Source organism: Ascaphus truei, chromosome 2, assembly GCF_040206685.1.
Source record: "Ascaphus truei isolate aAscTru1 chromosome 2, aAscTru1.hap1, whole genome shotgun sequence".
In the NCBI taxonomy this organism is placed as follows: Eukaryota; Metazoa; Chordata; class Amphibia; order Anura; family Ascaphidae; genus Ascaphus; species Ascaphus truei.
In genome coordinates this window covers 134,695,101-134,711,462 of record NC_134484.1, presented here as the reverse complement: position 1 = coordinate 134,711,462, position 16,362 = coordinate 134,695,101, and the positions used below count along the sequence as shown (strand labels likewise).

Here is a 16,362-nt window from a genome sequence, read left to right as displayed (position 1 = left end):
AAAAGGTGATCAATATTTACTTGTGAGAACGGGAAGTTTGCTCAGGACCAAATAGCCCCCACATGTTGAATGAGGAATTGTTCTGGAAAACATCCATTCTACTGCTACTATTTTATAGTATGTTGATGCTCTTCGATGCTATGTGGGCAGTGTAGCCATACAAATGAGCAGTTACAGCTCCATATTAAGCACGCTCTTAGCATTGATTGAGTTATAACGGCAAGAGAGGCCAGCAATGCACAGGATGCTCAGGGCAAATCTTTTAAAGTTGCATTGTTCTTTACCTCAAGTTTAGATAACAACGCCAGACTGAATTCTCTCTTCCAGGTATTCAGGAAGGCACGCAATGTACAAAATGTAAAAACAACTGGGCGCTGAAGTTTTCCATCATATTGCTGTACGTTTTGTGTGCCTTGCTAACAATCACGGTCGCTATTCTTGGATACAAAGGTATGTGCATAATTTCTGCCACCATTTTGCCTTCCAATAAAACGTGAAGATCTTACGTAGATGATGTTATAAATGTAAGCAAAAAAAATGCTAAATTGTGGAACATTTATTTTAAAAAAAATGACAAGTATACAAAACAATGGCATTTTCCTTAATACAGTCTAATAAATAATAGGCGTCAATCAGAAGCCCTCCTTTTTTCCACAAGTAAACTCTTTAATTAGTGTAAATGCTGTAAAAACACATTAACATTTCCAATGTGTTCCTTGAACATATATGCACAACATTTCTATTTAATGGTGCACAGGTCATAGGTTTCAGCATTTTACACGATAAACACATCTCCAACCATTACTCATAGCACAACCGATGCAAATTGTACAAATATATATATATATATATTGTGACAAACGGCTTACTCCGGGGCTCCGTCGTTTGTCCGGGACTGTTTAGAACACGGTCTTTTAGGGTAGGTTAAATGATGAGGCGTCACGTACTGTTCCTTTAAACAGGCTATGCCTGGTTTATTCAGTCCCAGGCACTGAGACTGCCACAGTGCATACAACAGAAAACAGATCAAAACAAAAGCTGCTCACCTGAGCGATAACTTAACTTAGATATCCCTGACTCAGGGTTGGAAGTGGCTTTTCCACTCCCAACAACAAAACAAGGTACTTTTGCAGTCTTACACAAATGAACAGAAAGATTGAACCTGTTTGGGGAAGAGGCTTCTCCCCTCTGTAGTTCAGCAGCCTTCCAGCCTCCTGGCTCTTGTGGGGAGACCAGAGCAAACAGGAAATCAGTCTTTCATACCTGATTCCTAATTAGCATGACAGGTGACAGAAATCAGGCAGCAGACAAACTCTGGTCTGGATCTCTCATCCCTCAGTTCCAGCGCTTGCCAAACTGTGGGATGGAGTGTATGTATTATAAGGCTGGCCAAACAGGATAGAAACTGTCTAGTATCCTGGGAGCCCTATATACGGAATTTATTACCATCCCCTGGTTTCTGTCACATATCCTCCCCCCCAGCTCAGACCTCGAGGGATGAGCGACCATGGATATTAGGGAGTGCATCCTTGACAACCCGTCAGCATTGCCATGTTTGTGCCCTGACCTGTGTTCCACAGAAAATTTAAAGGGTTGTAGGCTTAGGAACCACCTGGTCACTCTAGCATTCTTTTCCCTGTTTTGACACATCCAGGTAAGGGGTGCATGATCTGTGACCAACCGGAATTTTCTCCCCAACAGATAGTATTTGAGCGTCTCTACAGCCCACTTTATTGCGAGACACTCTTTCTCTACTATGGAGTAATTTTTCTCTTGGGGATTTAGTTTCCTACTTAAATAAAGGATGGGGTGCTCCTCACCTTGAGACTCCTGGGAGAGTACCGCCCCCAGCCCTACCTCAGATGCGTCGGTTTGGACTACGAACTCTTTGGAGAAGTCAGGTGTGACCAACACTGGTTGGGCACAGAGAGCTTCTTTCAGGCTTCTAAAGGCCTGTTCGGTTTCGGGGGACCACTTTACCATTAGCGGTCCTCTTGCTTTTGTGAGGTCAGTTAGTGGTGTTGCCTTAGTTGCAAAATTGGGAATAAACCTTCTATAGTACCCAATTAACCCCAAAAAGGTCCTTACTTGTTTTTTTGTAACTGGCCTTGGCCAATTTTGTATCGCCTCCACTTTGAGTGTTTGGGGTTTGAGTAAACCTCTGCCAATAGAATATCCCAGATACTTGGCCTCCTCCAGACCAATAGTGCATTTAGCGGGGTTAGCAGTTAGTCCAGCAGACCGGACTGCGTCAAGCACAGCTTGGACCTTTGGAAGGTGGGATTGCCAATCTTCACTATGGATTACCACATCATCCAGGTAGGCGGCAGCATACCGAGCATGTGGTTTTAAAATTTTATCCATCATTCTTTGGAATGTGGCGGGAGCTCCATGTAAGCCAAAAGGCAACACCTTATACTGAAAGAGGCCGTCTGGGGTTGAGAAGGCTGTCTTTTCTTTTGCCCTTTCTGTGAGGGGAACCTGCCAGTACCCTTTTGTTAGGTCTAGGGTTGTGAGATATCGGGCTTTGCCCAGTCTCTCTACAAGTTCATCTACCCTGGGCATAGGATAAGTATCAAATTTTGACACCGCGTTTAGTTTCCGGTAGTCATTACAAAACCTTGTTGTACCATCTGGCTTTGGGACTAAGACTATAGGGCTGTTCCACCCACTTTGGGATTCCTCAATTACACCTAGTTTTAGCATTTTTTTAACCTCTAAACTTATAGCCTTTCTTTTGGCCTCTGGGATTCGGTACGGTTTAAGGTTAACTCGGACCCCTGGTTCAGAGACTAGGTCATGTTCAATTACGCTAGTTCGACCTGGCCGTATAGAGAAGATTTCTTTGTTTCTTCTCACTAAATTCTGAACCTCTCGTTTCTGATGAACAGACAGGGTTTCAGCTATGCTAACTTCTGGGTCAGTTTCTTGATTCTCTGACGGACCTGGGGGTACTAGGGTTAACAAGACTTCTCTATCTTTCCAGGGCTTGAGTAGGTTTATATGGTATATTTGCTCAGGTTTCCTCCTACCTGGCTGTCTTACCTTATAATTTACTTCTCCCACTCTTTCCAAGACCTCATATGGCCCATGCCATTTAGCAAGGAATTTACTCTCCACGGTGGGAACCAGAACTAGTACCCTATCACCTGGAGAAAAAATTCTGACCCTAGCACCCTTATTATATGTATTCCTCTGTGCTTCTTGAGCTTTCTCCATGTGTTCCCTCACTATGGGTAGGACTGCAGCAATGCGGTCCTGCATCTGGGCAACATGCTCTATTACACTTCTGTAAGGGGTAACCTCGTGTTCCCAAGTCTCTTTGGCTATATCCAGTAAGCCCCTTGGGTGTCGGCCATACAATAGTTCAAACGGGGAGAAGCCTGTGGATGATTGGGGAACTTCCCTAATGGCAAATAACAGGTACGGTAACAAACAATCCCAGTTTTTCCCATCTTTATCAACCGCCCGCCGTAACATGCTCTTTAAGGTTTTATTGAACCTTTCCACTAAACCATCTGTTTGTGGATGATAGACTGAGGTTCTGAGATGCTTGATTTTTAGGAGTTTACATAGCTCTTTCGTTACTTGGGACATAAATGGTGTTCCCTGGTCAGATAGAATCTCTTTAGGAATCCCGACCCGGGAAAACAGAACTACTAACTCTTTTGCTATGTTTTTAGCTGAGGTGCTACGTAGGGGAACTGCCTCCGGATATCGGGTGGCATAATCTAATATTACCAATATATGCTGATGTCCCCTAGCAGACTTTATTAGGGGTCCTACTAGATCCATAGCAATCCGGTCAAATGGTACCTCTATTATGGGAAGGGGTACCAATGGGCTGCGGTACGCCTTGAACGGGGCGGTGATCTGACATTCTGGGCATGAGGAACAATAATTCGTAATTTCTGCCAGAACCCCAGGCCAATAGAAGCTTCGGAGAACCTTTTCTTTTGTCTTTTCCACCCCTTGGTGTCCCCCCAATGGATGACTATGTGCGAGGTGTAATACTACGTTACGGAATGTCCGTGGTACCAACAATTGTTTAGTTGTAACTGATTTCCTTTTATCAACCCGATATACTAGGTCGTTCTCTACCTCGAAGTAGGGGTAAGCAAGTGACCTATCTGGTTGGCCAGGAGTACTATTCTGGTCCCGTATATTTCCCCTTGCTACCGCTAATGTGGGGTCCTCCCACTGGGCCTTCTTAAAACTCCCAGGACTGACCTCTAGGTCAGCGAGGGTCTTATCCGGTTCTGGGGTGGTAAGTGTCTGCTCAACATCTTGATTTGGGGTATTCCCTACCAAAGTAGTGATGGGGAAGGGAATTTTACAGCACTCCTCCTTTTCCCCCTTCTTATTTGGGCCCTCGTCAACCTCCATTTCTGAAAAAGGGAAAGGATTTGTTTCTTCTAATACTTCGTTATGGTCCGCTATTGAACTCTGGGCGCTATTCTGAGCGGGGGACCACATTTTTAGAAAATGGGGAAAGTCGGTCCCTATTAACACATCATGTGCCAGTTTGGGTACAATACCCACCTTGAAATCTAAAGAACCAAACTCTGTTTCAAAAAAAACATCAACAGTGGAATATTCATGATTATCCCCATGTATACAACAAATTGCCACTCTTTGTGAACTGTTTCTCTGTTTCTTCTTAATGGGCAAGAGGTATTCGGACACTAGTGTGACCATGCTCCCAGAGTCAAGAAGTGCCCGAACCCTCTTACCATTAACCTTTACAAATGCCCACAGATGGTTATTCAAGGGGTCCTCTGGGCTAGGGCCCATACATTGGGACAACAGCGAATAAGGTTCCACGCTGTTGCATTGCATGGGCTCATCATTTAGTGGGCAGATTTTTGCTGTGTGGCCCCTCTCATGACAATTTACACATTTAGGTACATAGTCTGTGTCCCACTTAGAGCCTTTTCCCGGCTCCCCATGTTGGCTATTGCCCTTAGTGTGCGAACCACTGTTGCTTGTGCTGCGTGAAGGGGGTCGCCGCTCTTCAGCGCCCCTTAACCCCGGTACCCTTTTACCATCTCTGGAAGAGTCCTGGAACCTCGGGTAGTGGGGTTGCTCCACGACTGTGGGTTGCGGGTGCTCTTCTGCTGCATTGTACCTTTCTACGAGGGCCACAAGCTCATCCGCATTGTGGGGGTCACTCCGACTGACCCAACGGCGTAAGGCAGAGGGAAGTTTCCTCAAGAACTGGTCCATGACCAACCGTTCCACGATGTGGCTGGCTGAGTTGATCTCGGGTTGTAGCCACTTCCGGGCGAGGTGGATGAGGTCATACATCTGGCTTCGGGTGGCTTTATCCATCGTGAAGGACCATGCGTGAAACCTTTGGGCGCGAACAGCCGTGGTTACGCCGAGGCGGGCGAGGATCTCGAACTTCAATTTTGCATAGACGTTAGCTTCGGCTGGCTCTAGATCAAAGTAAGCCTTCTGGGGTTCGCCGCTTAGGAAGGGTGCGATTAGACCAGCCCACTCAGCTTCTGGCCATCCCTCTCTCTGTGCCGTGCGTTCAAACGTGAGAAGATAGGCTTCCACATCATCCGAGGGTCCCATCTTCTGAAGGTAGTGGCTTGCCCTGGTCATTTTCGGAACTGGGGCTGCCGCTGCCAGTGGAAGGTTACTGATAGTCCCCCTCAGGATCTCGAGTTCCTGCTGTAAGCCCTGAGCGAACCGCTGTTGCTCCTCTCTCAGCAAGCGGTTTGTCTCTTGCTGGTTTGCATTCGCGTTTTGCAGGGCTTCATTCGTCTGTTGCTGGTTGGCATTCTCCTGTTGCTGGTTGGCATTAATCTCTTGCTGGGCTATTAGCAGCTGTTGCTGGGCTGCATTCGTCTGCTGCTGGTTTGCATTAGTTTCTTGCTGGGCTATTAACAGCTGTTGCTGGGTTTCATTCGCGTCTTTCTGGGCAGCGACATTGCGTACCAGCGCACCCACCACGTCTTCCATCTTGTTTGCAGAGGATGAAAAAAACTTTTTTTTTTTTTTTTTTTCTTTCAAAGTTCTTCAACCCGCAGACCCCCTAGTGCTCTGCCCGCATTCTCCACCATATGTGACAAACGGCTTACTCCGGGGCTCCGTCGTTTGTCCGGGACTGTTTAGAACACGGTCTTTTAGGGTAGGTTAAATGATGAGGCGTCACGTACTGTTCCTTTAAACAGGCTATGCCTGGTTTATTCAGTCCCAGGCACTGAGACTGCCACAGTGCATACAACAGAAAACAGATCAAAACAAAAGCTGCTCACCTGAGCGATAACTTAACTTAGATATCCCTGACTCAGGGTTGGAAGTGGCTTTTCCACTCCCAACAACAAAACAAGGTACTTTTGCAGTCTTACACAAATGAACAGAAAGATTGAACCTGTTTGGGGAAGAGGCTTCTCCCCTCTGTAGTTCAGCAGCCTTCCAGCCTCCTGGCTCTTGTGGGGAGACCAGAGCAAACAGGAAATCAGTCTTTCATACCTGATTCCTAATTAGCATGACAGGTGACAGAAATCAGGCAGCAGACAAACTCTGGTCTGGATCTCTCATCCCTCAGTTCCAGCGCTTGCCAAACTGTGGGATGGAGTGTATGTATTATAAGGCTGCACTCCCAGGCCAAACAGGATAGAAACTGTCTAGTATCCTGGGAGCCCTATATACGGAATTTATTACCATCCCCTGGTTTCTGTCACAATATATATATATATATAAAAACAAAAATAGTAACAAAGTATCCCACGTAATGCACTCTGGTGTAAACAAGTATAACAAGTTTATTAAAGACACATCACATAACATACAAACATACAATGATGTCTGTATGTTATGTGGTGTGTCTTTAATAAACTTGTTATACTTGTTTACACCAGAGTGCATTACGTGGGATACTTTGTTTCTATTTTTGTTTTCATATATGCTTTATCCCCAGCACCGTCAGTATCCTATTGTTATTATTTCTTTATAGGCGATTCTACTGATTTTGGTTTCTTTATATTTAGTCTGTTGCAGGCTTGCATCTGTGTTGTTCAAATATATATATATATATATATATATATATATATATATATATATATATATAATGTGGTGGGTGTTGGAGTTAGAGCGTGCTGGAAATGTGTGTGCAAATTGGAGGACAGGTAATTTCAGCTAACCTCTGAAAAGCAATACAAAATGCGCAGCTGCAAAAGTCCTTTATTCCCAATATAAGTGCCTAATATAAACATTATTTAAGCAATATTTAAGCACAATAACAGTACCTTTTAGTAGCTCTTACAATATTTGCCCTTCAAGATACCCCAATATTCACTAATTCATAATACCCCATTATCCTCAAACACTCATCATTTCCTTATAGCAAGCATAAAGGTGGTAAGTAATAAAGCAAATCATGGCTAAGGTCTGACCTTTTTATAGTTTACAATGAGACGTGATTTCATACAGCCGACATCCTTCCAGTTACTAATTTAAAGTTCCAATAAAAGGTTTCTAAAAGGTTGATACAGCATTTAAAAGACTCAAAGACAAGCCGAAATGTTCTGTTTATGGTGCCCGATTAGGATATCCTGTATAAATAACAAAAACATAGAGTACTAATTCATAGATTTAGGCAGTCTCTGGCAAAAATTCTTCGACAAGATAAACTTACAGAAACAGCTTCTAAAGCCATGTAAATACGCAAGGTTTATATACGTAAAATTCACAAAAAGGTCTGCGACATTTTTATTCCTTCGCCAATATAAATTTAAAAGGCTTTTCATGTTCATAATATAATGTTAGTGAGTGGTGTTTTTGTAGGAAAAAGGGTGCTGAACCCCTATACAATGTAGAAAAAAGCATATACTGTAACTATTCAAGGCTAGTGTTTCTCCCAATCTTTATAATTACATTATCACTCTATGAAGTTTCTTCCTGACCGCTAAAAACTTTTAGGAATATAAAAAAAAGTGCCAGAGCTCAGTTTCTGTGAGTGCACCCACAAAAATAGCACTGATGTTGGAAAATTGTCCCTTTTCAATTTCCTTTCACGGAAAACCCTCTTCCTCGATGGAATCTCATTGGCTACGCTAAGTAGGTTCCCATGTGCAAGTGTATAGTGGGACAATCTGAGGGAAAACTAAAGGCAGTTTGCTTTACCCACCTCTATCAGCAACAATGTCTAGGCTTGTTGCCTGGTATTAGACTATCGGACCTTTGTTTTTAAACACCTATATATAACATAACACTTACATCTCTTTGTATACCATGTCACTTAATTAACAAAATGTATATACAGTATTGGCTCCTACTGTGAGCAAGACCTAATGCAGTACTGTACTGTACATCAAAGTTCATTGGACTTTACCTTGTCACTTTGGTCTCTGCTAAGTGCTTCCTACTAGCAACCCGGAAGCAATAGATTTATTGAATTTAGTTTTGTTCAACTTTAAAATGCCATTATTTTTGGTTGCTGATTTTTGGATTGGTTTGTGAAGTGCATCTTACCTTTTTGTGAAATACTAAAGTACCTGCCAGACATACTTTATCCTATTGTAAGTTTCGAAGCATTTAAATGACTGCCTGATAAACACTAACACACAATATTATGTCACTAGAACTCAAACGAATTTCTACTTTTTGGAAGAAATATAGATTTTTTTTTTGTTTTGGAAGAGGATCTAAAATTATCATGAAGCTCTGCTCTTATACGAATGGGTATATTTTGCTATATTTTATTTGAATTCTATGCAAACAGAGGCTAACTATGACTTGTATATATATATATATATATATATCGAACCAAAATGGTAAATTGTGGCCCATATTCACCAAGTATTGCTATTCCATAAGGCACCTTCCAGCGCTGTAAATTGTCTTACGGCACACAAGGCAGCACCACTTAGCAAATGTGGGCCTAGTTACTTTTCAACATCAGATACAATATTAGTTAAACAGAGCTGTACAATGTCAGTCCGAGGTTACCTACATGGAACTAGTACAACTGGAACAATGGCAATGCTGAAGCATCATGCTGCATAGATTTATCCCAACGTATCTCAGAGCAATGAAGCGGGTTATATCTATATACTAAGCCACTATAGGTGGGTATTTAATAAAGCTACATGCAGTCCAGCAACCTTCAGAATATAGGCCTCAGGAGACATCTTAGTTGCTGGGCAAAGGATGATTGAACATCTACATCTTGATACTCCTCAACCAGCTAGACAATGTGTGGGGGCTGCATTGAATTACCACAATTTACACATTCCCTGGTATTTCTACTCTTTACATACACTCAAAGTGCATACAGTACCTGCTTTAATCTTAACTTTTCCAGTGCTGAAATGGTTTCAATACGAGTTTCTAAAATTATATGTATCTCATAAGATACGCATTAAATTATGCTCAGGTGCAATTCATATTGTTTTCTATAGACTTTCAGTAGTGCTGCATGCTGATCTTCATATTTTGTGGTCTACTTATCAAAGTTTCCCAGCTGCAAAACTTTGGGGGGGAGGGGGGGGTAAGGAGCGAGAAAATTAAACAACAACCTGGCTTTGATAAATAGATCCTTTTGTATTTCTTTCACAATAATAATTTTAAAAGCCCCAGTCCCGGTTTTTATAATAGGTTTGAAGCAGAGGGTCTCCGGAACAGAGCTGCATTGATTTCAGCTCCGTGAACCCCCTGCTTCCCGAGAAACTCCATAGGGGGTGCTGATAGAAGCTCTGGTTGGGCAACCTGGGGTATCGAAATGGCGGCCAAATGTACCGCATCACACAGGCCAATAGGAAGCCAATGACGTCATCCCTTCTGTATTCCTATTGGCCCATGTGACCTAGAGCTTTAAACCGCAGAGAGATACCGGCACCCCTACCGAGGTAAGTGTCTCGAGAAGCAGGGGTTCCCCTGAGATGAATCAACATGGTTCAGCTCCGGAGACCCCCTGTTTCAAACCTATTAAAAAAAACATGTCACTTGGACTGCTGCTTTAACGGTCAAATAATTTTTTTCTCCCTCACATTTTTCTTCAGTTGTAGAAAGAATGGATGGTGTATCAGATGACATGGATTTGTCACACAGGGGTTATACTAAGAAACTGACGGAAGTGGAACTCGACTTGAAAAAATTAGGTACCTTTTGAACAAGCAATTACTCATCTATTGTGTATATTCCTCTGCATTTCTTACCAACTTAGAATGACGTTACTTTCAACAAGACCTGCACACCCACATTTATATTTCACTGCAAAGATGGAGAATGGAAATCAAATCCTTGACCAGGGAGATCCAGAAACACCTCCACCCCCAGAACAAGAACAAGGCTACAACATGTATTTCTTTTAAAACATTAAAACATTATGACTGCATGTCAGACTGACACATTTCAAAGGTCGAGAGCACAACAGTCCTGCTGCGGCCAGCAGAGTAGTAGCAGAGCTGCAAACTGGAGGTAGATGTCTCCCTAACCACTTGCCCCCTTAAAGCACATCCCGTCGAATAACCACTCGACATAAACTTTGGGACCAGTCTAGCATGACCACCAAGGTCTTTTTTTTTTTTTAAATTTGAAAGGGCATACTTCACAATTAAAACAATATCTATAACAATAAATATTAAGTCCATTGGGATAGGAGAGTGTCGCTGTAGAGGAGGATGGCAAAATGGAGCCTTCTAAACAAAATGTCTGTTAAAAATTGCAACAACTAGAAGGGGTGGGACTAGAAGACTACATAAAAAATTTTGAACCCACCTATTCGGAGTAGCCAGACTCACTCTGCCCTGGGGACAGACGTGACCCTCCTCCCCCCTGCCCCCATCATATGCCCACAGCCTTAATGCTTTGGTCACCGGAAATGTGATATTGCTATGTTTTGCTTTTGTAAATGTTATTTAGAAATACTGTATACTGATGATATTACTGTTCAAGATCATTGCAATTTGTGATGTATTTTATTGACCCATATGACAGTTCTTTAGTGATGGCGTTGTACAAGAAAATGGTACTGTACTTTTGAAGAGAGCTTTTGAGATCTGGAAAGCTTGTGTAGAAGTGCATTTTTCAAGGAATGTTATTTTGTTTCAATGAACCTACAGAAAGTACTTTAATTGTAAAAATGGTGACGTTTATCTTGACAATGGGGTTATGTTGAAAAATATAGATTTTTTTTATTCCTATGTTTTAATGGCACTTCCGTTTATCCGTAATTATTTAGCATTCTTTGTTGTCATAAGCACCATGGATTTGTAGATAACATAGTTTAAAATATTTGATTTTGAAATGTTAAGCAACTATGTACAGGTATATGTGTGTTCTCAGCATACTCTGAACATCTTTACAGATGACCAAGCTGGAGAGAAATCTGTGAGCACGAACACAGAGCTTTCAAGTGTTAGGTCAGAGATCCTGGCCCTTCGTCAGCAGCTCAATGAAATCACTGAAAAAAGTACCAGAAACAAAGACACCCTGGAGAAGCTACAGGAAGCTGGAGATCTACTGGATGACAAACAGAGCCAAATGAAAGGTGCCTTAGACAACAACTCCTTCATGATCAATGGGGTCAATCAAACATTACAGGTATATAATACCTATGTCTCCAGTTTGCAGCAGGACACCACCAGTCTGCAGACAAACCTGCAGAACCAAATGCAGTCAAGCAATATAATCATTATGAGTATAAGTCATCTCAATTTGACACAGATCCAGCAGAGGACAGTCATTGGCAATTTACAGAGGTCTGTGGATGATGCAAGCCAAGCTATCCAAAGAATCAAGAATGATTTCCATAGTTTGCAGCAAGCCGTCCTCCAAACTTCCAAAGACTCAGAGTGGCTGAAGGAAAGAGTCCACAACTTACAGAGCATTGCAGCAAATAACTCCGCTCTAGTTAAAGCCAACAATGAGACCCTGGAAGATATGAGCAGTCAGCTTAGCTCTCTTGTTGGTCAGATGGACAACAACACAGTGATTGCACAGAATAATGAACAAAACCTGAAGGATCTTCAGGATTACCATAAAGAGTATGAGAATAGAACAGATTCTAAGTTTGACCATTTCGAAGATCGTTTTCAGAAGTTCGAAGTAGATATAGTTGGTATTATTAGCAACATCAGCTACACTGCGCACCATCTGAGGACGCTGACTAGCAATCTTAATGATGTTAGGACAACTTGCACAGAAACATTGAGTAAACATACTGATAACTTGGTTCATTTGAATAACTCTCTAAGCAATATGCAGTTAGACACCACTTCCCTTAGGATGCAGCAAGATGTCATGAGGTCAAGATTAGATAATGAAGTAGCCAATTTATCAATGATTATGGAAGAAATGAAAGTGGTGGACTCAAAGCATGGACAATTTATCAAGAATTTCACAATATTACAGGGTAAGTAAGGATACTTCTTTAATTTAAGATTGAATGTTGTAAACACGTTACATAAATACTCACTGGCTCACTTATTCACCAACAACTATAAAGGGCAGCTAAAAAGATAAAGTAAAACTTATGAGATGCGGCACACCACCAAACAATGAGGCAGAGAGAGGTTGACTACCATTAAAAATGTATTGATTTGGTCATATACAAAAAAAATGGAGGTACAAAAAGAACCACCTACACGTTTCGCGCCCAGGTGCTTTATCTACTGTACCTACACCTTGATAAAGCACCTGAGCGTGAAACGCATAGGTGGTTCTTTTTGTCTCTGTTTTTTTGTATGTAACCAAATAAATATATTTTTATGGTAATCATTCTCTCCCTGCCTCATGGTGTGCCGCATCTCCTCATTTTTCCCTTCACTGTTCCTGCTTTCTCCTGATTTGCACACCGGAGGCTCCCTTCTTGACCTACAGAACTGTCTACAATATACTCTAAACTGCAGAGTGTGATTGTTTGCCATTTATAATAATTATCTAGACTATTCTCATATCGGCTATGTTATAAACCAGATGTTTTAGAAGAAATCTCTATAGCTGTTTTTCCTGGCTGCTTTGTTTTTCTATTATGAAAGAACCAGGTAGGCACTATCTTCTATATACTAGCCATGTCGTCATTTCTATAGGTCATTCAATAAGGAACTTCTTGATATTGCCTGTTCATATATATGAAAAATGAACGTCTCTTATACTCTTTGAGCACCATATTCCAACTTGGACCATTTCTATAAGCTTCAAACTGTAACCTCAATTGAAAGAGAACTTAAATCTAATTAACAACTTGTTGGTATGTTTCTATGAGCTTATTTCTTCTATCAATTGAAAGAGAACTTAAATCTAATTAACAACTGGTTGGTATGTTTCTGTGAGTTAATTAGGCAAATTCCTCCCTTAATTGTTAGTCAAATGCATGTGATCAGAGTATTTAAGACAGTCTATCTAGACTGTGAGCCATATGGCTGTGTCGCATTTAAAGTGTCTGTAGAGTTAATTTTGGAGTTGAAATTGGAGGTGAAGATTAGAAGAAGATCTGGACTCTGCACAACAACAACAACTTTGCAACTGTGAGAACTTGACTTTCTAAATGCTGTGATTATTTGTACTCTTATCATCCAATAACTGGAAAGTCTCTCCCCTGCATCTCACTATGCCCTGCCTATTGCTTTTTCAGTTTACTGTTTTCTCACTCCTTTGTGAACGTCTCTGTTCTCTCCAACTTCCCCACTCCCCACTGCACCATTATTTATACACCTCTCTCCCAACAACTTCTTTACCCCTCAATAAAAAGCACCAACACAAATCCTCTATTCATACCCTCTCTTCTTCCTGCTGCTGGGGATCTCCCCTAAGCCTGAACCCAGATATACACACCTGATCTCACCCACACTTCCCTGCCATCTCTTCCCCTGTAAATGGTGTTAATGGATTTAATACTGACTAAACTTAAAACTCGCCCCACAAATCAAGCATCCCAATAGCCTGTACTTATTGCTATTGTCCCACTCCCACAGTCACTCCTACCACCCATTGTGGCCAAGCACTGTCATATACAGCACTTAGTCCTTCACCTGCTGTCTCTGTAAGTTTCCCAACATACCACTTAGATTGTAAGCTCTTCGGGGCAGGGATTTCCTTTCCTATTGTCTGATTTTGCTGCGCTTATTGTATTATTATAATTCCACGTACTGTATTCTTTGTGAAGTGCTGAGCACACTTTTGGCGCTATATAAATAAAGACATACAATAGAACCTCAAAACACAAACAAAAGAAGCACACACTTGGCATATCTTTATATATAGAAGATCCAAAACAGATATTGTTCTGCTCACATAAACTCTGAATCAATGACCTTGTATCATAGGCGATTCCTAAAGTCCTGGTGTAAGCGTATTACTATGTTGATAGAACTACCCTTGGAGAGTATCACTTGATGAAGCCAGACTGATTGACGAGTGTGTAAAACGTGGTTTTCTAGCGACAGCTTGAAACAGGGTGTGTGATGTCAGCGCAGCACTGAAAGCTGAAATTGGAGTCAGATGGGAAGAGGCACTCACACAGGACTGGTAGAATCTCCTTTGATGCAAGGTTCATTGATTCAGAGTGATTCGTGTGAGTTCAACAAAACAGTATCTGCTATGGATCATATATATATATATATATACTGTGTGCTCATTTGCATGTCATTTCCCAGAATCCCTTGCTGCAGTGGAAGTGCTGTATGCTGGGTGATAATGGGGAAAGGCGGGGTTGCAGACCTGCCTAAGACATGCAGATGAGCATACAGTTATATTTGCATATATATATATATATATATCAGATATTATGCCACGATTGCGCGTGTTTTGTTTTTTGATTTGAGGTCACTGAAGTGGATCAGTGATCTTTTGTGAAGCTTTATATTGCATCCGTTTGGTACTTCTTGGATGTACATTAGATGCAAAACACTATCCCTATAACAGAAACCTAGTTCAGAAAGTCCACGGTTCATTATTCTTGCCCTTCTTTGCCTATCAGTAGATAATATTGATATTAATATTCTTTGACAGGGAGAACCTGCAGTTATGGAGTGTTTTGTTGTTTTTAAATTGATGTGTATGTGGTTTTCTGGGTAATGCCTAAATGATAGTGATTATACGGAATAAAGTTTTGTATTTTTCTTACTTTGGGATAATTGCTTTTAATGTATTAGTGACAATTTTATAAATACCTGAGTGGTCTAACAGCTTCCAACATATGTACTTTTCTCCAGGACCATTACATTTACTGGGACTGTGCACATTTATCAATACCACATTGTAGCTGCTGAGTGAATATGGGTGGAACGTAAAACGTACTATAGTTCAGGCCCTAATTATCTCATCTGCATCTCTTTTCACATACTGGGATTTTAAAATCATGCTATTGGCTTTGGTGGATACCATGTTAATAGGCAGGTCTGACACACTGCATAAGAAGCCGGCTTCTGCGTACAGTGTAAATCATGGTATGAATGCTCATTTTCTAGGGAAAGACAATCGGAACAGAAGTGGTGTCCCCTCCACATTTGTTCACCTCATTGGAGGCTTGCCTGCTGTCACTATCTCAAGTGATCACATGGTCATGATCCGAAAGTCTAGTGGCTCTTGGGTTAAACTGTGAGTTTGTACCATACATTGAAAGAAGGATACAGGGAATTATTTAATGTGACATGATTCACTTATTTTCCAAAGATAGGTAGCACTACATGAAGTACTGTAAATAATCAGTGGTCTGGTTCCATTGCATATTCTTACACAATATTGATTCATAGTATAATAAACAGTGGGCTGTGAATAAATTAAACTAAAATTGTTATCTATTTTGCAATTATTTCAGGACCCCCAGGTCCTAGGGGACAAAAAGGCGAGAGAGGATCTCAAGGCCTTTATGGCTTCCCTGGAGCAAAGGGACAACCAGGAGAAAAGGGAGAACCAGGACCACCTGGTCCAGCAGGTGAAAATGGACCACCTGGACCCATTGGTCCGCCAGGAGAAAAAGGTGGGAAAGGCTCAAGAGGTTCATCGGGAAATAAGGGGCAAAGAGGATCTACAGGAAAAACTGGTATGCCAGGATCAATTGGAGACCCAGGACCTCCAGGACTTATTGGAAATATGGGACCTCCTGGGCCTTCTGGTGCACCAGGACTACAAGGGATCCCAGGAGATAAAGGTGAACCTGGTGTACCTGGAATCAGAGGGTCAACTGGCCCACCAGGCATACCTGGATTAATGGGACCTAGAGGACCGCAGGGACCTCCTGGAGAACCTGCATCAGAAAGTGTTCCTATGTCAGAACTTGTTCTGGGCCCTACAGTAACTGGTAAGTGGAAATACGGCATAACAACCCTGCCTATTTTGGATATTGTTTTCCTTTTTTACAGAACTTGTACCAGTGTGTTCTCCGGACCTGAACTATTTTTCATCTAC

General features: G+C 41.7%; 1 protein-coding gene across 2 annotated transcripts in view; it reads left to right on the top strand.

Moving 5' to 3' along the window:
• The window catches only part of COLEC12 (collectin subfamily member 12), a 178,103-nt gene that overhangs the window by 144,835 nt on the left and 16,906 nt on the right, over positions 1-16,362 (top strand). For both annotated transcript variants that reach the window (XM_075585245.1, XM_075585246.1), the window contains exons 3-6: positions 328-450; positions 10,014-10,112; positions 11,321-12,367; positions 15,773-16,255. In XM_075585245.1, coding sequence (XP_075441360.1) covers positions 328-450; positions 10,014-10,112; positions 11,321-12,367; positions 15,773-16,255 — 1,752 coding nt within the window. The remainder of the gene's footprint in view (positions 1-327; positions 451-10,013; positions 10,113-11,320; positions 12,368-15,772; positions 16,256-16,362) is intronic.